General features: G+C 40.7%; 1 protein-coding gene across 4 annotated transcripts in view; it reads right to left on the minus strand.

The window, feature by feature from the left end:
- Window positions 1-14,524: 14,524 nt before the first annotated feature.
- The window catches only part of STON2 (stonin 2), a 75,808-nt gene continuing 63,581 nt past the window's right edge, over window positions 14,525-26,751 (minus strand). For all 4 annotated transcript variants that reach the window (XM_088057318.1, XM_005520209.3, XM_088057319.1 and 1 more), the window contains exons 6-7: window positions 20,658-20,860; window positions 14,525-19,385 (exon numbers count right to left, since the gene is read on the minus strand). In XM_088057318.1, coding sequence (XP_087913444.1) covers window positions 19,302-19,385; window positions 20,658-20,860 — 287 coding nt within the window. In that variant the 3' untranslated portion in view covers window positions 14,525-19,301. The remainder of the gene's footprint in view (window positions 19,386-20,657; window positions 20,861-26,751) is intronic.

A 26,751-nucleotide genomic window follows, 5' to 3' on the forward strand; every position in this document is an offset into this window, starting at 1 on the left:
ACTAAGTGTCACGGCCAGTTTTTCCTTAACCATCTCCACGGATGTTGACTCCATCACCTCTCTGGGCAGCCCATTCCAGTGTCTAATCACATTTTATTTGAAGAAATTCACCCTGATGGGCAACCTCAACCTCTCCTGTCCTCCTGTCCTGTCACTGGTTACCTGGCACGAGAGGCCAATCACCACCTGGCTACAGCCTTCTTTGAGGTCGTCGTAGAGAGCAAAAACCTGAGCTCAGGTTTTTTTCACCCTCAGCTGCTCCTCATCAGACTTGTGCTCCAGACCCTTCACCAGCTTCATCGCCCTTCTCGACATGCTCCAGCACCTCAATGGCATCCCTGAACTGAGAGGCCTAGGACTGAACACAGGATCCAATGTCAAGTAGAGGGAGAAAATCAATGCTCTGGCCCTACTGGCCACGCTATTGCTGATAAAACCCAAGATGCCATCAGCCTTCTTGGCCACCTGGGCACACACTGACTCATGGTCAGCTGCTGTTGACCAGGGCTGGCTGTGGTGGCCACGCCAGGGCAGAGCCCTGGGAGAAGGGCTGGCAGCCCTCACAGAAGAGGTGGCTCAGGCCCTGCTGTCCATGCTGCTGGTCACAACTGGTACCCAGGCTCTGCAGAAATCAACACGCTTCACCTCAGTCCCTGGGAGGTTGCTCTAAGGCAATTGAAAACCTCACGTAATCATCACAAGGCAGAAATGGCTCTTCTGGGTCTGCAGGAAAGGGGCTCTGAGCCCTTCTCGGCATTGTGAGTGCTGGTGCCTTCCCTCACAAGCAGCTGATTAAAGGCTGCCCAGGCAGCCTAGGTGCCACTGTTGTAGGCGGTGTGCTACCAGCTGGGCTGGTAGCTGAGGCTGGAGCTGGCCAGGAAGAGGGAGGCAGCACAACCTAAGGATTTACAGATGTCTTTCCTCAGGGTCTCGTCAAGGTCCACACATGCTTACTCATCTCCAACACTGCTGCTTTTAATAGCTTTTCACTGATTCAGTGGCAGCAGGATCTCGCATCTCTGCAAGAGGTTGTCAGAGCTCTGCCAGCTGGCTTAACTTCCATTTTCCCCTCTTTATTGTCTTTTCTTCCATTCCCTCTTTATCCTCTTTCTCTATGGTAACCTATGAGAGGCATGGAATATGGGAAAATCTTATCACCTCTGAGTATTGTTCCATCAGCATTAATGACTCCCACCTTTGCTCAGTCCTTAGCACAACTTCTGAACTCCATTCATCCCTTAGATCTCCACCAATAACTCACCTGTGTGGAACCCACTCAAGCATAAATGAAAAATTACATTGAATTCTTAGAAGACTTCTTAAGAAGACTTAGTAGGTCACATCTGTTCAACAACTGTGGTGGTGTAAACTACATTTGTTACTTAACCTTCAGCCTGAAGTCCTCTCTATAAACTAGCCCCAGTAACAAGTTCAGGAACTCCTGTCTGGTATCTTTTGATGGGGAGGAGTTTGTTAGTGCATATAGTGGGTACAGGAGGCCTTCCCCTCCAGTTCCTCAAAATCTTTCATTTCTACTGTAACACACACTACCTTCCTTGCTGGAGTGCAGACTTTGTATAGGGACATGACTGCTTGGTTTAGAGTGGGTCTGCTAATTAAGTCAGTATTCACTGTACACATTGCTGGAGCCCTAGCCAGAAAAATAGCATAGTTTACAATGTCCTACCATTCTCACCTGTCAACCTCAGTTTTTTGCTGGAGTTTTCCACTTGCATAGCACAGCCAACAGGACTGAAGAGGATCTGCCTGCTCAGAAGCCTTAATTCACGGTCTGATGAATGAATTACAGGGATTGATTGAGATGCTGGTGTTACTTGACTTCTGATGCCTCTGATAGGAAGGTAGTAGACTCTTGCAAAAAGTTTGTACTTCACTGTGAAACAAAACTGCCAAAATGACTGGCATGTTACCAGGAAGGAACCAGGTTGCCATTCATAACCTTTTCTTTTCAAAACAAGGCATTACATGGCTACAGTTTCCTATCCCCCTCCCAGTTTTTCAGAGTGGCTTACTAAACAGTTAAAAAATTTAACATGTGGGCATGTTAGCAATACTGCCACAGTCTGGTGTCATGCTCCTTTCCATATTTCATCAGACTGTCTTCCCAGAAGGCAAGACCTGTGTGCACAGCCCTCTCACAGTTTCTCAGGCACTAATATCCAGTTGTTGTGCAGCACTGCAAAGCCCTGAGTGCCTCTGAAGAATATTGCTGTGAACAAAATCAAGCCCTCATGAGAAATGCCCCATTGAGTCAGACTAATGGTCCATTTAATTCATGGCAATTCAGCTGCTGCTTGGGGAGTCAAGCGAATTGGCCACTTCCTGAAGTCTGTTCACCCTGGCTGCCTGCTGTACGGATGGCAGGGGATTCTACTTAATTTAGTGTTTTGTTAGACTGGAATAACGTACATGCTTGTGTATAGTGCAGGAGCAGCTCTGATAGTCTGGGGAGCATCAGAAGGCATAAGCTACATAACAGCATTACTTTTATAGTTATCTGTATTTATCTGCCAGCATTCTCCTTTGTTTGCTGGACAAGCGTGAATCTTCCTATGTTTGTGTGTTATCCTGTCTGTCATCTTTCTCCCCACGGTTTCTATCACTGACAGCTTAGGGTGGCTTCACCAGTTTAGCAATAATGTCAGCTGTACTATTGGATGGACACTTCTGCTTTCGCTGTTGGGCTGTCTAGACTTGAGCCCCATAATAAAGGTGGACATTACACTGAGAGCAAAGATGATGACATTTGGGTAAACTTTCTCTTTCAGTGTAAAAATCATGCCAAATATGGGATAGTGTAGGGAAAAAATGATTTGTGCACAAGATCAAAAGCTGATCCTTGGTGTGCTAGAGAAGGAAATAATGTAGAAAAGTTCCCACTCAATCCTAGACACAATCATATTTCTTTCTCTACCAAATGTTTGAGACAAAGACAAACCATCTTTTACAGCAAACTTTTTGCATTTAGAGACACACAGTCTACATTGAATACCCTGAATGATTCCTGGCCTGTTCAGAAGCATCCCTTGCTTCTCCTTAGCAGGGCAAATTACTTACTACTGCAACAGTAGCTAAATTAATACAAAGGGTCTAGGATGTGGGGATATCTGTAGTTCATCTTCTTTGTAGTCCATCATGGAACTACTTCTTTCGGAACAGAGATTTTTGAACTTGTAAATAGGAAGCTACATGGGGTGGGGAAGGAAGAAATTTTTTTTTTTCAGTATGATTTTTGGGTTGACCACCCTTCCATTTTAAAGTTCTTGGCAAGTACTAATGGGTTGTTCTACACAGCATATTTTTCAAGAAGACATTTGCAAAGGGATAACTGATGTATAAGTGTGATAAATGAACTTATAAAAATTTGTAGAGATCTAAATAAATATATTTGTAGCTATAATAATATAAAATATAAAGTACAGTGTGGCCCACAGGTCCTTCCCAGATCTAATCGGGAATTCCCATTCGAGAGATAACGATCCTAGCCGGTGCCCATCAACGGAAAAGAATGAGCAGGACACGGGCCATCAGGCTGACAAAGGGACGAGCTCGGAGGAGATACTCATCACCGGACCTGAACACCCCCGCCTTGCAGGCCACTGTTGGGGAAGCAATCAGGCAGACAAAGGGAAAAAGTCCAGCCGAGATATCCATCAGCTCCAACCCGGATCCAACCATCCCATCCAGATGGCCTGAACCAAAATGAAATCAAGGAACACTCAGAACTTCTTTACATATGAGGAGACTCTGCCCGGACGTCTATTTGACTCTATTCTCCAACGCCAGGAAATCAATTCATCCAACAATCAAGGACCCTTGGTGAATGGTGCCTGCCTGGAATTTGGCCTCAGGACACAAAATCCCTATAAAAACCCCGGACAGTCTACCCTCCTTCGTGGATTTGGGAACACCTATACCTTTGGGTATAGACCCCTGTCCACCCAGCGCTGCGCTGTTTATTTTATTGTGGTTTTTCCTCATTGTTTATTTTTATTATAAAAATTGTTTTATAATAAATTGTTCTTTTATTTATCCCAAATTTGCCTTTGCATTTATAACATAAGTATTTGCTGATGGAGGAGAGATGGGATACACTTGAATCTAGAAAGTCAAATATGGAAAGTGTCTGATATTGCCACAGAAAACCACCAGCTAGCAAGTAAGCTGGAAGAAAGAACCACAAATTCTTGATGCTAAGTTAAAGCAAATTCAATGTATGTTGAAATCTTAATTTCTATATTTCTCTGTTGTTTAGGGGTTTTTTGATTGAATATTTTTTGGTTCATCTGAAAATTGTTAAAAAATAAAAATTTAAAAAAATTCTGAAACTAATCCTCTGCCCCCAAGAGCAGACCATGAGTATGCCTGATCTCCTACATCTGGAGAAATCACTACCAGAGCAGTATCAGCATGCATTCATTTTTCTTTGAAATAATTTCTGATCATACTGTGAAGAATTGACTACTTAGTATGAGGTGTTGCTGCCAACAGTGGTTTTTAATTTCCTAGTTCTTGAAACAAAGATTTGTTTTGTTGATGACTTGTGATTATGTCTACTAGCTCCCTTTCCCTCTGAGGGGGGTAGTCGAGCAAGGAAAACAAAAATTTGTCTTAACTGTATTACAGGATGACAGAATGATGCGCACTGTCAGCATGCCTTCCAGAGCTGTCATCTTTGTCTTGTCCATATTACCAATCTGCTCTTGTACTGGTGAAGTCTCCTACTTCAGGCATGAGGACAACATACAATTTTCACCCAGTATATTTATTACATTCTTACCTTAAAAACAAGCTAAGCCATTGAACACTTTTCAGAAGGCTTTGGCAACACACTAGTATTATTAGTCAAAAAGTAAACCTTCTCACCCAATCTCTGAAATGGCATGTTTCTAGAAGAACGAGATACACATTTAAACTTCAAATTGTAATAGCATGCGTTAAAGGATAAAACAGAAACATACACAGAATTAAGGCAGTCTAAAAAATGTTCTTAAGGGAAAATGCTTCTTGAAGTTATGTTCACACATTGTGAGATTAGAGTTTATTTTCTCTAAGTCCCTCTCACTGCTTCCATTCACTGTACTGAAGAGAGAATATAACCTTAAATTAAACTGGAGAAATTTTGTTTGTTTGTGAGGGACGGGTGGATATTTTTGTTCTTTTTGTTTCTTTTTTTAAGTGTTCATACGGAGCTAAAACCCAAAATAAGTGGCCCAAGCCACAATCCAAAATGTTGGGCACAGGCAGAAGTTAAAAGCAGACACATCATAATAAAGCTTTTGTGGATGCAACAGTCCCTCAAGAGTCAGAAGGGAGGCTGACACATAACAAAACTTACTTGATATGACTTTCAGACAGTGTTCAGGTATTGAATAAGAATCCCCTAATTAAATGGCATAAGATATATATATATTAATTAACATTCTCCTAATAGCCTACTCACAATGATGTAGTAGCTGGAAGCCAAAACCAATAAACATGTTCCTGTTGCCTTCAGTAACAGGTTTTCCAAAAAGTTTTTTTTTAGCAAGGCAGAAATGGAATTAAATAGCTCACATCACCCTTATTGCAAGGCACCTCTATTCTTCTAGTTGGATTACTCTCATATCTAGAATTTGAAGCACAGTAATATGCTTTATCAAAGCACACTAACACCACTTCTAAGGGTCTAGTATAAATACAATACAACAGCCTTCCTCACAACTCACAGAGAGCTAAACCTTCTCCTCATACAGCAATGTATTTTGCATCTCACGATCTTGCAGAGGGCAGACAATATTTCAGTGAAGTCTCACCTTTGAAGTGCTAGAGTGGGCAAGGCTTTCAAGAAAGCTGAAAAAAAGTCCCTAAAATTCTGAAGGTTAGAGCTTCTCTGAAAGGGTGTGAGGTAAAGGAGTGCCTCTGAATGTTTTATTTCATTATTAGATTTATAGAGTCTCAGGCCTGCTCTGCTCTTACCAAGTACTTACTGAAGCAAAGTAGGAAATACGAATAATTTTTTCTTTAATATAGATTGTTTACTGTCAGAATACATATAGTGTTTTGATAACAACTGCTATATACCCCTTTCTCATTAGGTCGTGTCTAAACTGGACAATAAAATCATGCACTTAGTTATCCAGTCAGAGCCACATAGCTACCAACATAAGAAAGCAAATTCCAGCCCCAAGCAAAATACCCAGGTCGCAACTTCACAGAAGACTATATGAGCAGGTGACAAGCTATTATTCATTACTATAGCTCTTTCTGTCCCCATCTGTTTTCAACAGATCTCTCACCTCTTCAAAGGCTGAAGAACAGCACCACAAAATCCAGGGTACTAGAGATTTTCTTCTAAAGCTGTCACTAACAACTGCTCGACCCTCTCCTGTCAATGCCAGGATTTCTCTTCCAGCAGAATCATAGTTCCCTATCTGACTTACACACAAACTCCATGTCAGATTTTGAAAAAACTATTCCTTTTCTAGGACCACTCATGCCTCCTCTGCTTAGGAGATTGACTTTCCTCAAGGAATCATTTCACACCTGTGCACTGTGGTCTTTATAGCAGCTCTTTCTGGTAAATGATCAGCTACAGCTGGAGGAGACAAATAGGTCTTTTTCAGGTTCTTGCCGTATGCTATATTTAATTTACACCTTAGCAGAGATTTTTGCCATTGTGGATTTTGTGGACCAGAGATTGTGGGGTTTTTTCATGTTTCTGGTTGACAAAACAACACTTAATTTGTAAAGGCAAAGCTTAATTGAGACACTGGTTCAGTTTTTCTCACGACCCCCAAGTATTCAGTGATAATGAGGATATCAGGCGTTCATACTTCCTTCCCATACCACTCTGTGCTTGTTCTGTTTCTGTGCCACCACACTCTACTTTTGCCAGTTCCTTGCTGTGGTTTTTTTTTTTTTTTCCCCTCCTTTGCTAGCTAATTTTTAACCTGGATCAGTTTCCTGATGTGGTTCATAGGGCAGCCCTACAAAAGATGTGTTAATGCAACTGAAAGAGCTGACAGGAGTAGAAATAAGTGACCAGAGGAGGAAATGCTTCAAAACAACATTGTTGCCAAATGCTTTGTCATGTAGAAAAGTCTCCAGGCTTCCTTTTATTGAAGAAGAATTGGCCATTACTGAAATGCACACCCTGCTTGCTTTAAGCAAACTTTCATGCTTGTAGCAGGAAGATTACTGGTCTTAAAGCACAGACCACCCCTTCAGTTTTCACATGTGTGCATGTTTGACATAATGCTGAAGTCTCCACAAACTGAATGATTCATAATTTGAATACAGAATACCGATGCTTTAACAGCTAAAAAAAGTCCCTAAAATTCTGAAGGTTTGAACTTCTCTGAAAGGGTGTGAGGTAAAGGAGTGCCTCTGAGTTAGTTACACATTCTACATTAGTACCTTGCTGAAGTGCTTTTAAAGTAGTAACATTATTCACTCAGACTGTAACTGTTATGAATCACAGCTACTCAGCTGTGATGATGTTTCGGCAACAGCCAAAAATGTTGCTGGCTCTGATCCATGAAACCAAACAACAAAGAAGTCAGATAAAAAAAGCCAGACTTAAAATACCAATTGGTCTCCTCATATGCAATGTCCCAGTTTACTGATTCAAAGCAGAGCTGTACGTAGCATGCTGATAAATGCTTTTACTAATTACTGCCATATATTCCAGCCAGAAGCAATGATGTGCAAAGGTCCACAGCAGAACCGAATTAACTTCAGCAAAGGTATTTCTGATATATACAAGCATCAGAGGATGAAATATCTATACAGAATGACCTATAACAGTGTGCTTTACATACCTCAGGCTCCCTGTGGTGACCTAAGATAGAGTAATTCACCTGGGATATGCCAGAATACAGATAGGCAGTGTGTAACTATGGCATGGTGCTGGTCTGTGTGAGTGATAACGGTGATTCCTTTGGGACTGTGTGTGTTTGTGCAGCCTCAGCTTCTGTGGCACAGCTGGCAGTGTGGGAGACATCACACAAGCTGCTGCCACCCAGCAGAGATGTGCTGTGATGTATTTTACTCAGCGTTTTTTCCCTCAGCCACATGTTCACGTCTGCTAAAAATACTTTTGTGCAAGACAGATTTGTTCCACTTCAGATGCTCACTGCCTCCCACTTAATACTTCTGTTCCTTTGTGCTCATGTGCAATCTACACCACCTTCTGGGTTGCTGAGAATTTCATAGAGTTGATTTAAGGTCAAGGAGTCTACAGCTTTCATGGAAAACCCATAGGTGTGCCCTACACTGTGTAGCCAGAGATGATCCTATCTCCCCTCTGGGACCCAGCATGAGAGGCATCAGACAGACAAGCAGAATGTTGTTTTTGGTTTCTTTTTTCCTCCCTTGATGAGTCCTAGGGTTGTTTTTCACAGGATTGGGTGGAATTTGCAGAGAACAACTCCAGTTCAATTTTGGCTGAATTTAGTCTTCCCAGTGAGGAACAGTGAACATAAACTCAGCAGGAACCAACCTATGGCTCATGAGTAGTTAATGTGGAGTTCTCATTCTGAGGCAAATTATCTAAGTGCAAAGCTGCACTAGTGTGAGAACTGCTGGGCAGCTGGAGTCCCTGGCTTTAAGAGAAAGGAAAACAGCAGGAATGAACCAGCCCAGTTCATCCTGTAGTGGAGCTATAGGACCTTAGGCATTTATTGTCATTCCTAACCTGTGACCCATTTCCAGAGCTCCTCTCTGCTCCAGTCTTCATGATAATTGATACATAACCTGGGAGTCTTTGGCATGCCAAGATTTTGACAGCAGCAAACATGTTAAAAAATGTGGAGCTGCACTTACTGGAGACTGGAACTCACATTTTCCCTCAGCTGCTTCCTACTCCCTGCCTTGCTGCTTTAGACAAAACAGAGTTTTTCCATCCTAAGCATCATCTTCCGCTACAGATCTTCCTAGATTTGCAATATGGCCTACTGACATCAGCCATCTCATTTCTCCCACTGAGACTCTGGGCAGATTAGTGGTCACTGTGGCTGGGTCTCTGTTGAAAGAAAATATTTCTAGTGAGGCATCCCATCACATCTGCAATACCTGCACTATTTTATGGTCTGAGCAGAACACCTGCTGAGCAGAAAACAGAAGTTCCAGTTTATAGAGTTTTCAGACAGCTGCATTTTTTCCTGGAGAGACTAACCCATGCTCTGACCCATCTGTTCAGATGCAGGGACGGTGTTAAAGTCACAGGGTGAGGATGCAATGCTGCCTTTATTGGATGTGGTCTGCAGGCACAAGGGATGACTTTTCCCAGTAAATTCTAGCTGTCACTACAGCCAGTCCCTGGTAGTCTGTACCTTGAGCTCAGCTGGGCTCAGCTCCTATGAATGTTTTCACTGGCCAGCTGTCAAGGAGGTGCTGATGGGCATCATCTAATCTGAAGCAAATGAGAGTACCTTCAAAGCCAAAGTGATAAGGTCTCTATCCACATCATCTGAACAGTTATATAAATGTATGAGTGGTCAAAGAAAGTCCCTTGCTCTGCTGCCAAATCCAGTTGAACTTGGGGGTGAAGCTGGAGGATGCAGCTAAGGGGTGTAGAACTAGAAAGATACTTTGTTTTAGATCTGACAAAGCAAGATGACCAGCAGTAATGTTTGAACTGTGCAGCTTATTCTCTTTCCATTACTGTAGACTTCTGCAAATGCTCTTGTCACCCCTGCCCACTTTCTACCTATGGCTTTCAAGATAAAATTCACATCTTTTTCTGAATGGTGTGTCAGGCTATTAAGTGCTATATTGATAACAGTTTAAATTGCAAAAGAATGAAGGGCACAGAGCAGGTATGCTCAAGGTCAGTCACCCTGCAAATGCTCTAAGTCTGCTAAGGACTTTGAAGGGAGATGTTCTGGGCTGGGGAAGCAATGGAGGGACATTAGATCTGCATTCAGCTGGGGCTCTACCATTCCGAGGCAGCCATTTAATGCTGTCTTGGTTTTCCTATCACCTTAGAGTTACAGTCATTTATTTAACTCCTCAGTTAGATTGATTTCTTAATGTTTGAAAAGGACTACGTAATATTCAAATGGATGGTGATAGTAAAGAACAAAGTGATATCCTAAAATATATAGGCCATGGGATTTTGCATGACTTGAAAATATCTTGTCCCCTGCAGTATATCTTAGGAACTCCTGGGTGGAGCTCCTATATGTGGCTGACTTGAATCCAAACATTCAGACCCTATCACAAAACGTAACCAGCCTGAATTACCACTGATTTTATCAAAAATGTTCGGTTGTTCCTATATGGATGTAAAAGGAATCTCTCTCTTAGATAGACAATTATAATTATTATTAATTATTATTATTATTTCATTTTTAAAAGTTTTTTGTTTGTATAGAAGAATCCAGAAATAATGGGGCTTTTTTTTACTAAACTTAAGGAGGAGACATATCAGGAAGGCAACTATAAGGAACTCTGATCATGGCTGCACTGTGAATGTTTCTTTTCCAAGCTGAAAGTAAAAGAGGTAGCCACAAGAGGGAGGCAGAACACCTATGGCAATATAGTAACCTCAGCAAAAAACAAATCAGAAAAAATACACTTTCAAATTTTCCTTCTTTGAGCTAAAGCTGTCCAGTAGCCCTTGCATTGAGAACAATGACTGTTGGCTGTAACTGCTATGAACATAGATTCAATACATGGTAAATACTAAATGGTTAATGTAAATGGAAAATTAGTAACTAACACATAATTTTCTTAAACCTAAAATGTAGGTAAGAAACTCCTTCAGGAGAGATTGAAACTGATTGTCATGTGCTTTTTTGTAGATGGGAAGGAAAACTGCCCCAATTATTCAAAGGCATATAGTTGTATTTGTGTATATGTGGCAGGCTATAATACAGAAAGATCATTTTTTTTTCTGGAAGAATACTTATAACAATTTGCTTCTTAGAAAATACATTGTAAGGAGGTAGTTAAATGGGTCCATTTCGGTAGCATCTCAGCAAACAGATAAGGAACTAGCCTCAAATGGTGCTATTAAGTACTGTTAAGTACTTTAAGTACTTCTATTATGTACTTTCACTGGGCAACAGGTCTTCTAGATTCAGTGAGCTCAAAAGAGAAAGCAAATTGGATAGAGGGAGAGGGTAGGTCTGGTGTCTAATTCCTGTTCCAAGGACTATTTCCATAATATACTCAACAAAATTTCATAAATTGCAGTCATGGATTGACAAACCTGATCAGTACTCTAAACCTCAAAGTCTTCAATCTTTCTTTTCAGTCTTTAATTTTCTCCACCTCCCACTGACCCTCTAGGTAGCCTCAAACAAGGAGGAGAAAGGGATGCCAAACCCTTTCACTTACCAGCAGTGCAGTGTTCTGACAAGTGCACAGCTTTATAGTACACAGTGCTCATTGTGAGCACAGCAGCAGGTTGGAATCCTCAAGAGAGGAAGAGTAGGGGAATACCTGGCTTTGAAACCCAAGCTGGACTTGGCTGTGTAGAACTGTGATAGTCTGGGTCATACAGGAACAGTTGGTGTTTGCAGACATCTTTCATGCAAATTTATGAGAGCTTCTGAGAATTTTGTACTTCCAGAATGAGGCAGCAGCTGCATGAGGGTTGACCAGACAGGATTAGTGGGCTTGGCTGCCTGGACTTGGCCTGAGCTACAGTGGCTTACCTTGGAGCCATGGGGAGTGGCTGTCCCTTTTAAGAGTGTCCAGAAAATAAAAAGGTCAAACCTTTTTGTTGAGTTGTTCTTTCCATCAATGCATAATTGTACATATCCTTGCACACCTATACAAATATCCTGGGGTGACTTTATGATGCTTGTATCCCCAATCGTCTGTTTTGTTTATGCTGGATATTAGGTTCTACACCTTTAAGGTGGTTCTGAGAGCGAAGGAGAGGGAACAAGAAGCACAGAATTTGTTTTCAGAAACTGCGCTGTCCCTAAACCAGGACAACAACACACACAGTGCTTTTGTCTTTTATGGACAATAGTTAAACATTATCCTATGACAGCATTTTTTGTTGGAGGTATTTGAAGTGCTTTATGGATGTAAATTTAAACTGAATATGTGCATGACTCTGCAGACAGATAAGGACTACTTGGGTGAAAAGGCTAGTCAACACCACTGAAAAATTAATTTGTCTGTTGTCCTTTTCTCAGCTAAATATGGAATCAGCTGTGGCAGTCAACTCTTAACACCCAGTTTTGAGATCCAGCTGGTTTACAACAGGCCAAATTCTGCATGGGGTTCAGTCTTGAAAACCAATGAGACTTGTGATTCATTGAGGCTGCTTGGTGCAGCAGGTCAGTACTCCAGGCAGGAACCTGGCAGCGACCACTAGAGAGCAACAGTCCCTTCACTTCTGAGAACCCACGGAGTGTGAGCACAAGGCTAAGGGCCTTGCTCCGACCTGTGGTTCACTTCTCCGGGTAGGACCATACCATGGACCCCAACTTACCAAGCAGAAATGTCAGTCAGCTCGCAATTTCATCATGCTGTTACCGCTGGCCCTGAACAATTCGAGAGCTGATTTTGACAATATGGTTCCGATCCAAATCTAATTATATTTGTTCAAAAACCTTCCAGTCTTTCATAATATTCATATTAATTTTTACAGTATTTGTTTCTTTGTTCTCAAGATCAGTATTTGTAGACTGGGACTCCCCAAGTCACATTTTTTTGCATAGTTCCTGACTTGCCACAGGATTTCATGAGGTATTAGCACACATTTATCTCTGCTGAGATTGTAACTTCAGCATGTCCCATTTGCCACCAGCACTCCCCTGGGTGTTCCCCTTGCACCAGCTGTCACTTCCTGACAGACATAGCAAAGGGTACCTGTAACAGTTTTGGGGGAAAAAATTCAGTGAGAAACAAGGTTTGGATAAAAGAGAGATGGGCACAGGGGATGCCATAGCAGTTAAACTCTTAATCTCATTTGAAAACTGCAGTTTTGCTTTTGTTTTGGTTGACCTGAAGTCAGAACTCTGATACTCTGCCTGTATCTGCACTGACACAAAGTTTCCCCTCGTCATTCCCATCTGAACACTCTCTATTAGTAAAACTGCTGAACTGACCATGCTCTAACAAATTTGTTTGCTACCACAAAGGAGTTGAGCTCTCCTTTTCAGTCCTGCATCAGGAAAATCTTTACAAAAGAGGCTCCCAGTTTAAGAAGTTACTTTCAGCTGTATTCAGCCTGTATTCAGCCTTTTCCTTTAGAAGCTCTTTAGGCTGAGCTGACTGTTCAGTTTATCTACAGCCTCTGGGGCAGTAACAACTCGGAGGCTGCAGAAGGCCCCCAACCAGGGAAGGACCAGTCTGCCCAGACATCCTGAACCCTAGCATGTGTCTGCCACTTGTTGAAGCACCCCAGTACTACTGAAGGCAGTACTACAGTCACCCGTCCATTAGGCTTTGCTGTCCCATTATTCAGAGTTGAGAAGGACACCTTTCATAGCTAGTGTATATAATACTATTCCAATTCCCTTTTTATATACAACAATTGCTGTTAGGCTTTTGATACTGTGACCAAAAGGACAAGTTTTTTCTGGGACTGGGCCACTTGATGTTTCAGACACATCTGCTGTGACCCACACCTGCACCTAAGCTGAAACAGTGGGCTGCTCCTTCATCTTTTGCTTCATCTCCAGCTGTGACCTTCATCACTTTTTGTCTTAAAAATTTGCAACATATCTCAGGGTGGGCAATCATGGCAACTGAGAGTACTGAAAGAAAACCGTGTTTTTTAACTCTCCAGTTTGTGCTGTCTCACTCTAGTGATGTCTTTTGTTTGGGTATGCATTGCACTGATACTCTAACTTCTCCCTCTCTTGTAGGCTGTTATTTTGACTTATCTCTAAGGATTACACAATTGCCAAGGAACTTTGAGCTCCTTGGTTTTAAAATTTCATTTTTTTTCTCTTTCTTTTTAAAAAACATTATGCATATTAGCAAGCTATCAGGATTAATAAAATCCTGCCCTAACAATTTTTTATGTTTATTTCCAAAAGTCATTGAGTATCTGAATTGTAGTAAAAAAACTGTTAGTACACAAGCCCCCAGATCCTAACTTTCCTTGTTTTTTCTGGCTGACCTGATTTACTCTTAAATAACAAGAATGAGGCATCGTACCTTGTGTACCCCCATTTTCTGAACCTATAAAATGGTTGACTTACTGTCAGTTGTACTGAGCCCAGAGCAATACTCTGAACAGCATTTATGATATCTGATTTTATTTGGCCAAGAGAAGTGCCCAGCTCTTCAGTCTGATACAAGGAATGCTTTTGAGAAAAACAACAGACTGAAGTGGGTCTCAGTGACTGAGAAAGTGGAAAGATGTATGAAATGACACATGGCATTACTTACTGAACTTTGAAAGAGCACAGAGAATCATAGCAGAGGACTCTACACACTCTAGACCTTATAGTTGCTTTGCAAACAGACATTCTGATCACATAAGTCATATACTCCTTTCATATACTCCTGTTTTGAGTGGTGAAAGAAGAGACCACTGAACAGAGGCTTCAATCCTCTATTACTTTATTTCAGGATGGATTTGTTCAAATGCTGGACCATCTTCCATACATATTATGTTACTACTCCACACTGTTATGTGGCTCAAGCTCTAGGCCTGCTCTATTTCCTTTGCAGTCTATTGTTCAATCTGCATGATCAAATGAAGTAATGCTATTTTCTGTATGTAGTCCCATTACTTGTAATTTATATTGTCCTTTATGCCATTCAAAATATTCCCTTTGTTCTTCTGAATTCAAGACCTCACATTTATCAGAATATACAGCACGTATGACTTCAATTTCACAATGAAAATGGGGATATGCTGTTTGATCTTAACATTTATTTAAGTTTTCACGTAGTTTAAACAAAACATGACATCCCATTTCAACCGATATAAAGAAAAAAAAAATAAACCACTTCTATGAAGTTAGCCAGTGTATAGACTTACTTATTTTACAAAATAAGAAGGTAAGAACATGTTACAAAACAATAATTAAACAAATCAATGTCAATAGTGCAAAGAATGAATTGCAAGTATGAAAGAGAGAGAGAGGGAGGGAGGGTGGGATGGATGGGAGGATGGATGGCTGAATGTGTGAGGGGTGGCTGGCTGACTGAACAAAAACAGGAACATTAGGAACAGCTGTGCATTTTAGCACAAAATTTTGTATCTTAGATATGTCCTGATGTAGATTTCACTTTAGTAGCAGAAGAGGCTAAGTACTTCATCTATAAGTGATCTCTGTGTGCTGCAAATTCTTGTGCTGATCAGTTCTAGAGATTAATACAGCTATGCACACAAACTGCTAAGAGTCACTGAAAGAAATTTTTCACCATCTGGAACGTAAGTGACTTGTCATGAACTTGATTAGTGTACTGAAAGGCCAAGGAAATTACTGAGAATTTTATGCAAGCAAAATAGCAAGCACCTCCAGGCTGAACTTTGTACACCTTTTCCACTTTCTTTCATGCTCTTTCACGTACAATTGCTCTCTATCCTGAGAGGGATCTGTTCAAGAAGGAGTTTTAGCAGCTACTAGATAATGTGGACAGGTGTTGGACATCCTATCAAGTAACTGTCAGCCAGCAACCCACCAGAGAATGAAAATTATTTCTGCAGTGTTTATAATGATACTGCTATATCTGACTCCTTCATAGGATGACTAAATTTAAATCTAAATAAAAGCAAGAACAAAAATAACATCAGTCAGTTTTAGTATTTCTCAGCTGAATTCACCCATTTTCCTTTTCTAGCAGATTGTCCATAGTTAATAAATGTAAGAGACATTAACTAAAATAAGCTCAGCTGCCTGGAAATATTATTCATTTTTACCCTTTGTGATCAAAGACACTTTATGTTTCTAGGCAAAATTCCATGCGATACCTCAAGTCTCACCACAGTAAGAATATTAAAACCATAATGAGAAATAGAAAGAGGACTGGAAGTGAGAATCACTTCAGGGAGTAAACGTATTCTTACCTTGAAGGCACATTTCCTGCAGGGAGTGTTTGAGTACTACAAAGCTTTGAAATATACCAAAGGACAGTGATTGCATCTTTCTCAAAAGAAGTAGTAATCTGAAACTAGTCAGAGAGATTTTTCCACATGGTTTAAAAAAAAAAAAAGTTAAAAAAAATCATCCCCACTACAGGCACTGCTTGTATCTATACATAATTTCTGCTACTTTCAAACTCCCAAACTTCTCGGATCTTTTCCCTTCACACCAAAGAGTCTTCAAATTTCTGCTACAGTCACATGGGTGAAGAGTATATGTACATAAAGTACATATATGATAGTGTGTAACACTGAAAAATTGGCACTATTTAATCAATAAAAAACAGTGAAAACCTCACTAAGGGCACTTAGGATCCCAGTGTTCAAATTCTCAATGCTCATAATGGTGTTGGACTGAAAAAGAAAAATTCAGTTGAGACACTTGGTTACACCAACAATAGGTTTTCTAAAGATATTGGTTATTAGCACTCTTTTGAAAAATCAAACTACTTACTCCAGTCCTTAGAAAATAAGATCTTTTGAAACTCTGGCTGAGGTATTCATCCTAAAGTCTTGAAAATTCAGTGGCAGGTACATCTAAAAACACTCTCCAGAGATGAGAATGGATTAAAATAGCTTTCATATAAACCAGAAAACTTCAAGTTTTGCCTGCATAAATTCATGATGCCTGAAAGAAATACTTCTATGTACAACTGCACAACAAAGATGACAGTCAGGTTTTTCATTCATTGATTCTGAATTTAAAAAAAAAAAGAAAAAAAAAAGTCAGTGATGAAGTGGTAAAGAAATTAAGTATATCTGTAAAACTCCAATATGTTTATCTTTTGGTTACTGGAATATAGAATGTTCTGTGGTACAAGTATGATAGAGGCTGAATAGTTTAACAATTCAACAGTGATGGAAAATTACATTCCTTTTATTTTCTCCCCTCTTAAGGTGTACAACATAACTTTGCTAACTCGTATTACTTTGTGTTTCCATGAGCTGAGGGGCAATAGGCAAGAAACTCAGACACTGAGCCTGCAGGTCAGAGTATAAAATCTCCATTTCTTTCAAAAAATATTCTCACATTTTCTCAGTAACATCTCAGCACTGCTTCAGCTTGTTTTCGTTTTTTTTTTTTATTTCTTGATGATATCATTTCAGAAACTGTACATTAAGAGCTGCAGTGAAATGCAGGAAGTCCATGCAGAAATTCTTTGACTGCCTTTGAACAGGAGTGAATTTTGTAGAGGAGCTGCCATGCAACTCATCACAGCCAGGCTGTGCCACAGCTGAGAATCAGTCACAAATTCAGCCCTGTGCTGTCAGGTATTTCACAACCTATACAAGTTATCATTAATAGTATCAGAAATTTTAATCCACTGAGCTCAGAATTCTTCACAGAAGTTAATAGCATTCTCCCATTTACAGACAGATGTTGCAAATGCTTAGTATTAACTGGTGAGCTCCAAGGAGCACCCTGGGCCCAGAAGGGCTACCTGCAATGGAGTGTTACAGGCTTGTTAGTAAACCCTAGAAGACTGAGACTTTACATATTTACAGTGCTGTACCTGTGTAAGTATCTATCACTCGAGTGATGCAGGCTTGAAATACAGGTGTATATAAAAAAGGCATTTTTAAGTTCCCTACAATTTATTTCAAATTCTACCACTACCAGTTTCAGACTCATTGAAATTAATTTCATGGTTTATTTGGGATTTTAACACTGTATTAATTTTATAGGAGTCACAGTGAAAGTGGTAAATCAAGAGTGTACTATTTTTTTGTATTAAATGTAAAATGAAATAAATTTATAAAAAATCTTTCATTTCATTCATTATGCTTTTAAATTACATTGCCAAAGTTTTCCAAATGTGTATTTTATAGTCAGTAGTAACCTTTCAAAAGATAAATGATTTAATAAATTACTTACTTTACATTTAACATTACGAGACAAAATATTACACAAGCCATAGAAACAACTAAAAATGGGTACTTTTAACACTGTTTTCTCTGAAAATATGTGTAAATGACTGATTTATGTTTTCTGCATTTTTATTTAGAAAGAGGTTTTAAGACTTGCTATTATTTACAGCTAAGCGGAGATGAAAAATCTCAATGATAGAAGCTTGTTAATTTTTGGAAAGAGATTCTGAGGCCCAGTTAATGGGAGTATTATAAACATAATTATAAAGATACAAGTTACTTTGTACTTTTTGTTGTTACTACAACTTACGTTGTAGGTTCAAGACAGAACATGAAAATACTATTGTACTGGACAGACTTCCAAGGATTTTCAGGAAAACAAACAACATTGTCTGTTAAAGTAATTGTGTTCTGACATTTTTAATGACCACCCATTTTACCCATCCTAGCAAACATACAAAAAAATCCCAAACCCAAAACTAAACCCCATGTTTTTCCCTTAAGTATCTTTCTAGGCAGGAATGATCTAATCTCAGCGAAGTCCCTCCAGTATCTCCATTATTGTAACACACATTCCTTGTTGCTAGCAGCCATAACCATGTTCAGTCCAAATACCAGAACGGCTCAGACTACAAAATAAAAATTTTAAGAAATTGCAGAGGCTTTCTTGTAACTTGTGCAAACCCTGTGAAAACGTGCACAGTGACATGCTGTCATTCAAGGGATGAGAGAAGAAGGGCTGAACAGAGGAACAGCTCTGTGATCAGCTCTCCTGTCTGTAGTTCATCTACTAAAACACAAAGACCATTCTCTTTATTTCAGAGGAGTGTGTCATACAGTGTATTGATTCTCCAGAATGATGCTCAGGGTTTTCCCTCTGTGGACCATTTCAGAAAGGAGATTTTATATAATTTTTCACTTGATCCTCCCTGAATTTTATTTGGCAGTTCAGAAGGAAGCAATTCAGTGAGTGGCCAAACCGAAAGGCATTGAAACAAAATGCTTCATGTGGGAGGGCAAGATCGTGTGATAAAGGCTGTTTTCTGGTGTGGCTGCGATGGTTGCCAGACCATACTTGAGTGCAGAACCTAAATGATGAAAAGGCAGAAAAGGCAGGCTTGACTGTACAACTGTACTTCTACCGTTCCAGCAAAAGCCCGTGGATTCCTTCCAAACTACTGACCACATTCTTCTCAAAGTACAGATTATCACAAAGAAAAAAAAATATACTCCTCAAAGCATTATTTTAAAAGTAGTAGTCTCTTGTTTTTTAAAAGAAAAATACCCAACCCCTTCAAGTCCTTTCTTCCAGGTCTGTTAATTTGACCACCCCTCTTGGGACTTGCGGAATGATCTTCCTTTACTGTGTAGCACATTCATTGACATTTGCAGTACTTTCTCCCTTCAGATCCTCATTCAAGCTTTTTTTCTGCTCTATTTCGACCTGGTAGAAGATAAAGAAGAAGAAAATTTGTAATGAGAAAAGAAAACAAAAGATTCACGAACCTTCCACAGTGGCGGTTCTTGTACTCAGGTGAAGAAACCCTTGGTGAACTAAGAGGGTTTTGAGGAAAACCAGACTGAGGATCAGGGAAAATGGGATTTTATTTACTATAAGGATTTTCAGTCTAATCTAAGCAGTTCTACAATTCAGCGGTGTCACAAAATAATTTCCAGAAGAGATAGTGTCATACAGAGAACTCACATAATTTTATATTCATTACCATTCCCAGCTGTGCTCTGAATACAAACCCAGAACCAAATCTGCAGGTGATAGGTGGCTTCCTACGTCACAGCAGAAAACCAGCCTTAATTATAAATTCTGAAAAGACTGATGTATAAAGCAAAGAGATTTTTTAAATGATCTTGAGTTTGAAGGGACCCATAAGGATCATCAAATCTAACTCCCTGCTTCTTGAAGCAGTGTCTAACATTACCCTAAATATCAGCACACTCCCTGCTGTCCTCAGGCTCAGAGTTGCTTTGGCCTACAGATACCAATTTGTATTGGGACAGGGCCAAGGGGATTTTTGTTTGGGTTCTAAATTTCTAATCTCCGAAAACTCGGGAATAATCCAATGTTTTAATTCTTTAAAGGGATACTTAGGAAGATCAAATACCATCTCCAGGGAGTTTAAGAAACTACTAAAAATATAATTACAATTACCAGTAAAAATATTTGCTGTGAGAATATTTTCAGAATCTCTTATCACTGCTCTCAGAGAAGGCGAGGTAGGATGCCAATTTCTCTGCTGAGTATTCAGCTAACATGCAAATTTACTGAGACATTTTGGCAGGTATATACATAGTGTGCTTTCCTATCTGCTCCTCTACTTAGGGCAGGCAGAAGGAAGAAATATTTAAGCAGAGAAATAATGTGCTTCTTTTGTCTGCAGTAGGACTCCCACGGTAGCACTCCCACTGTGAAGAGCAGGAAAACTCCCTATTCAAACTCTCCATATCAGCTAATCCCCAGGAGCTGGCTGTGTGCATGCTCTTCCACAGGCAACTGCAAGCAAATTTATTCCATCTTTGCTGAGGGATAATCCACTGCTTATTTGCCATGAATCAATAGCTGCACATGGGTTGCTACTGCAAACAGGCTGGCATGTGCCAAATTCCCACCTCTTTTGTCCATGGTATTTTGTCTGCTCATACTTTTGAAGACAATGAAGCATGCAAAGAAACCATGGTGATTAGCACTGCTCGGTTTTACCTTGTAACTGTAGTGTGCTGAATAGTTGACCCACTTCCTCACATCGGTCTTGTCCTCGACAGAGATGGACCGAACAGTGGCTTTGGATGCAGAAGTGGTGGGCATGTCAAATTCCACATCTACATAGCGGACGAAACTGGAAGGCACTTCCCGGTCAGAGCCAAGCTCCAGGTGACAGAAAAAGCAGTGAGGATGGCCAGAAGCTGGAAAAAGAGAGTAAATAGTCATGAGAGTTGTGTCAGATGAATCAAAACACAACGCCTAGGAGAAAGCAGCATCACGAAGCTGCAGGAAACTGAGAATCTCTCTAAGTGAACTAGTTTATAGCAAGTGTCTTACCTGCTTCAATGTGGTTGAAGTTACCAAAGGAATTCAATAAAATTCAAAAAGGATTGCTAATCACTCTGGTTTGCTTTTAGTGGGTAAAAATAAAAATATATATAAGAACTAAATCAAGCACAGTAGGGTAGAGGTATTTGTCCTGTTGATTCCATCCGTGTCTGTCACATGCTAAGTACATTGTGGCACATCTCTGTGAAAGATTATGAAATGATAATAAGGAAAGAAGGAATTTGGAAATATTTGAAATCAATATCCCCCTTTTTAGCAGAAGGAAATGTACGGGATAAAGTTAAATAACCTTTCCAATGTTTAAAAAAAGCAAATTTGTGCAAAGCTTCATAGTAACCATTTATTCCTCACTCGAACCCATGACAAGGTGGCTAATCATTAAGGATGGCAAGGAGAGGAGGTAATGTTTAGTTCTGTCATATGTAAATGGCCCTTACTGTTTTTTCCTCTTTGTTTTGCTAGACAGCAGTGATGTTTAAAAATTAAAGTAGGGACTTCTAGTCAAACTTTTTTCTCTGACTGCTGTCAACTCCTTAAACTCTTGAGCATGTAATTTAATGTCTCTGCCTCAGTTTCTTTACTTGCAAAATTAGGATGAAAGCCTTCACAGCCACACAGGGGTTTCTGATTGAAAGGATCCTATTATCTATGCATGTGTAAAAGAGTGTATAAGGAAATGAACTGAATCCTTGCTGCCTTTATTATAGGCTTTAGGGTTCCTGACTACTTGTTCACTAGGAAAGTTCTTTTCCATGCAGGTCAGCAAGAGACAAGGAAGAAGGAAGGCAGTCAGAGTAAAGAGAACCAGGTGGGGAAAGCCCAGAAGCTCCCACTGGGAAAAGCAGGAATACACGTGCTTAATGCAAAGTCAGCCTTGTTAAACTGAAGCCTAAAAAGCAAGATGTGGGATTTTGAAATACGAGTTGTCCCAATAGGATGAAATTAGGCAGTCTTTACAGGGCTTAGGCATTGCAACATCCCACTTGACCTCTGCAATAGAGCTGGGAAAAAAATTCTACTCAGTGTAAGTCTGGGTAAGAATTTCATCTGGAGTCAGCCTCATATTTCAAAACGGTCTAGCCAAAGTTCCCTCACCGCTGGAAGGTTTGTAAACTCATGTGTGTGCAGCAAATTCAGTGAGAAGCTGTGCAGCTCAGCAGAGAGCAGGCAAATGCAGCACCATAGCTGGAGCCAAATTATGAATGAATGGGTGCAGTATCAAGCAGATATAGAAGCTCAAGTTCCGCAAGCATTAAAATACATCTGCTTTTCTTCAGGATTAATTACCCCAAGCAGAGTATTGACCCATATGCCCTGGTTCTGGAGCAAGCCAGGATGTTTGTCTGACAGCCCTTCCTGGCTTTTCATACATGGACATGCTTTTTCTGGATCAAAAGCTGTGGTCCACAGCATGCCTTCCTGGTGCTCCTGCCCACCACAGGAGAGCAGCAGCCCCAGGAGCTCTCAGGGAGATCACTGTGCCCCCCAGCACCACAGTGCTTTTGCTGCTGGCCAGTTCTTGAGCTTGGCTGTAGTGGGCACAGCCATGGTGGCAGCACAATTCAGCATCTGCCACAGGGCCCTTGGGTGACACAGCACTGCTGTCTGGTACTGCATTGGAGATATTTAAAACTGGCTCCAAAAATCTGCGTTCAGCACTCAGTACTGGCAACCAACCCCCAGTCTCAGGTTCCCCATCCGTTCATATCTCTTTCCTTACAGTGTACCACTCTCAGCAGACTTCTCATTTAAATCCTTCCTGCTCTCTAGTTCCTGCTCTCTAGTTTGCTGTGGGTTGCTCCCTCCTTCAGACTGGAGAATGCCAGCAGCCCAGGAGGAGTGGTTCTGTGCTCTGGTGCAGGCCGCATGCACAGCTGCAGAATGTTCAGCCTGTGCTGTGACACTCCTGAGCTGGCACGTGCTCAGCTACTTTTGGGGTAGATCCCTGGGAATTGTTTAACTGGGCTTGAGCACACTGCATGCCAGGTGCTTTGGAGAGCTGAGCATTTAAACTGTTCATAATTTCAACTGGACACATGGTAACACACTGCACTGCCCACCCCCCAAAATGCATAAAAATTATGGAAGTTATTAATTTAAACCAGCTCAGTGTGGCAGATAGCAAGGTGAACAGATTAAGAAAGCAACTCCTCCACTGAAGCTATTGCAAAATTACCTAGCCTATCAGTGCTCATTACTGTCCTGGACATGAGGCTCATGAAGCACCACCTCTACAGACTGTTCAGCTCTTTTTCTAATGGACAGGTACCCTTCTTAGTAAAATCAGCAATAATCAACACACTGCTTTTGTTTTGCACCTCTTGTTTCCTTGAACTACTTCCAGTTTGTTCTGACAATCAAGGATCTGATAATTCAAATATATATACAAGTGTAACTGTGATTGGAGAGAATCTGTCTGAAATGACTCATGGCACTCCAAATGTCCCAACATGTTTGGATTAAAAGATACAATTTACTTCAGAAAGTATTCCAGGCAGCATGCCTGGGATCCACAGCCAAACTAGAGGAAAGTTCAAATCCAGATCCATGGCTCTGCATAGATGTTACATCCCTGCTTCACAGAAAGCGCCTTTTCCCACGATCAAAGACTGTTTGGAGGCTTCCCTAGTATTCTACTGGTGGATTTAAAAAAAATAACATGTAAAATCCAGCCAGCAGCAACTGGAGCTGTAAATAGCCTACAAGTAGGTGTTCTTCATCAACTCTTTTGCTCATATTAATATTAAATATGAGACAGGCAATAAAGTTCACCAAGCTGTAAAAAAGGACAAATATTTGCTATTTGGATTTCAGCAGTGTGCTTAATAGAATCTTGTCCATATTTTTTCCTTAGGTCAAATCATAGAGTATGCACTGTTCTTATTTTGTCACATGCTTTTCAATGTTTGGTCATGAGCAGAAACTTTGGCTACAAAATAATACAGACAGTGCTGATAACACTGTCTCCTAGAGTGAGAGTGCAAAGGGCCCCATCCCATTAGAAAGCACAGAAAGAAAAAATTTAGATAAGATTGCAAAGCTGCTGAAGTAATTCTTAACAATCTGGTGCTTAGGATGCTACAACCTGCACACAAGTAGTGCGCTTCCATAGGGACACGCTCTCCTGCGGATGGCAGGGCTGGAGGCCGTGCCCCTCACCTCGACACAGAGACTGCACCAGTCCATTCAGGGAATGGAGTGATGCACAGGAGATCCAGCTGGCTATCTGGAGACCTCTGGAGTTCTGTGATTGTGTTTACAAGTGTGTCTGAGCACACACTGTGGATGAACAAAAAAGTCCCAAAATGCATGCTTACATATGTACTCCTGTGAGCATGTCTGGCAGACAGGCACATGTGCTGGAGCACCCATGCAATGCATATGCCTCAAGTGGTGTGGACCCTTTGTGTGGCCTCTGGAGGCAGGTGGAGCTGCAGGCTGTGGCCACCTGCAGCAGTTCCCTCAGCTCCATTGTGATGCCACTACTTCTCTCCTGCGCTGGAGTCCCAGGCATCAAAGCAGTTCATTAGCAGGCCAGATATTTACAGAAGACCCAGAGTGCCCTTAGAGGTGAGTTACAGATATCACAGTAAGAGAGCGTAAAGTATGAGTCAGTGGAGTAGTTTTATGTTTAGTGCTTGAGAACTGCATCATTTATAATGACTTTGCAAATACATGTAGTTGGTTTATCATCTGACTTGTGGATAGAGCTGGATACAGCCAAACATGCACAAGGCTGGCAGTTAGATCCCACATGAGTAGCACTTGGACAAAAGCATATGTTGTCCATCAGGCAAATCTAAGAACAAGTGGGAAGGAATGTTTCTGAGTACCACTTATATACCTCTTTGTTTGCCATATACTTTGAAAAAGAAGAACCATGGGATGAAGTACCATCAATAAACAGAAATAGTTCCTGAAGGGCAATGTCAGATTTAAACTACACTTGGCCTGCCCTGTCATCACTTTGGGATTCCCTCCCTCTCACATACCTCATGTGTCTTGGCCAAGACAGGGATTCCAAGGCTCTTCCTTTCCCTGAAATTACATCTGATCTGACCGGAGGGGTGAGGACACTCTCTTCCTCTCAGGATGTAAACAAATACCAACTGCCCTGTGTTTTGCATGATGACACTGATGGATAGATGCTCTGTGGCAGGGGTCCAACAGCAGCAACAAATCTGTAATGTATTTCCTTCCCCCTGTCACAGTGTATATACAATAAAGATTCACAACAGGAAAGAAGGAAACAAGAGGCACAGATCAGTATCTCCCTCAGAGTAGCAGTGGGTAAGGCAGCATCACCTTGCAGGAGGCAGCAGAGACAGGAATTTTGCCTCTTCTGGTTTGCTACTGGCATGTTCTGTGATTGTGTTAAAGTCTGAGGGCTTCTGTTTTCTCAGCTGTGATGTCTACATGGTACACTGAGATCTTTGGAGAGAAGACACCACAGAAGGCCCATTTTCACAACATCTCATTCCCAGAGCTCATGCATATTGAGATTTTCCTCACAAGCATGTTATTGCTCATAAACAGCCTGTGGTTAATTTTTCATTGCTGTATTGCTCTCAAGTTTCCAAGCTCTGTCTTCTTACACCTCAGTCTTCTGGAAACCTGGAGCCTTTCTTTTTTTCCAGTGGAATCCCTCCAAATTTGTAACCGGTGGGGTAAACTAGTGTCTTTGGCTGAAATGTGACCCAAAAGATTAGGACACCTGGATCACTGTTTTGCTGACACTCAAACTCAGGAAAAACATATAGAGAGTGCCGAATCTGGTACCGCATGAACTTTCCTGCAGGGAGCACTGAATACAGAAACCCTTCCAGTCACCCAGATGCATTACTATAGCATTAATATTGAAAAGTCCATCTCATTTGCAAAAAGCTATTCTAGATCAGAGAGGTCAAGAAGTAGAATTCACTACAAATAAAAATAAAACTGAGTTGTCCAGCTTTATTGTGCACCATGGATGACAGGCAGCAAATAGAATGACTGGCCGTAATGGCCAAAGGGAACAGTAGCTTGCCTAATTATTTTGATGTTTTAATTATAACTATGTTACTAAAAATACAAAGACTTGGGATAGAAACACAACGTGGATTTCATATTGGTATTCTCTCTTCAGGTTTAAGCTCTAATTCCCTGTCTACATTGATTACAGAAACATAGCCACAAAATGGTGTTTGTAAATTTCTATTTTTTTTTTAGAATGGTTGAGCAATGTCTTCTGTTCTCTTACAATCCCCATTTCAGATAATTCAGAGGCATTAACTGTGGCATATGCATTGAAATATATAGCAATGGCCCAGTATACTTGGCAATGCATGGAAAAGATATCACATGTGCTGGAGCTAAAGCAATTTATCTGATCCTGCCATTCAGTCCCATAGCATAGAATCTTGCTTTTGCAAGTTACGTGAAAAGCCCTGCTTCCAATAACAGTACGGAACACACAGATGTTTGGTGCCTAGGTTTCATAATCAGAGAATCACAGAACCATTTACTGGAAAACATCTTTAAGATCATCAAGTCCAACCATTAATCATTAACCATTAAACAGCACTAATCTTGTCTACCACTAGGCCATTTCCCTAAGTACTACCTCTTTTAAATACCTCCAAGCAGAGATAGAACACATATTTTTGCATCTAGAAAACATAAAGCATTAGCTATATTTGTAGTATACATAAAACTGTTACAATGAAGGGTCAGACAAATACTTCATGCAACAAATTTATGCCCT

This window comes from Pseudopodoces humilis, chromosome 7, assembly GCF_049639895.1.
Source record: "Pseudopodoces humilis isolate 2021_Gansu_Grassland_sample_001 chromosome 7, ASM4963989v1, whole genome shotgun sequence".
Lineage (NCBI taxonomy): Eukaryota > Metazoa > Chordata > Aves > Passeriformes > Paridae > Pseudopodoces > Pseudopodoces humilis.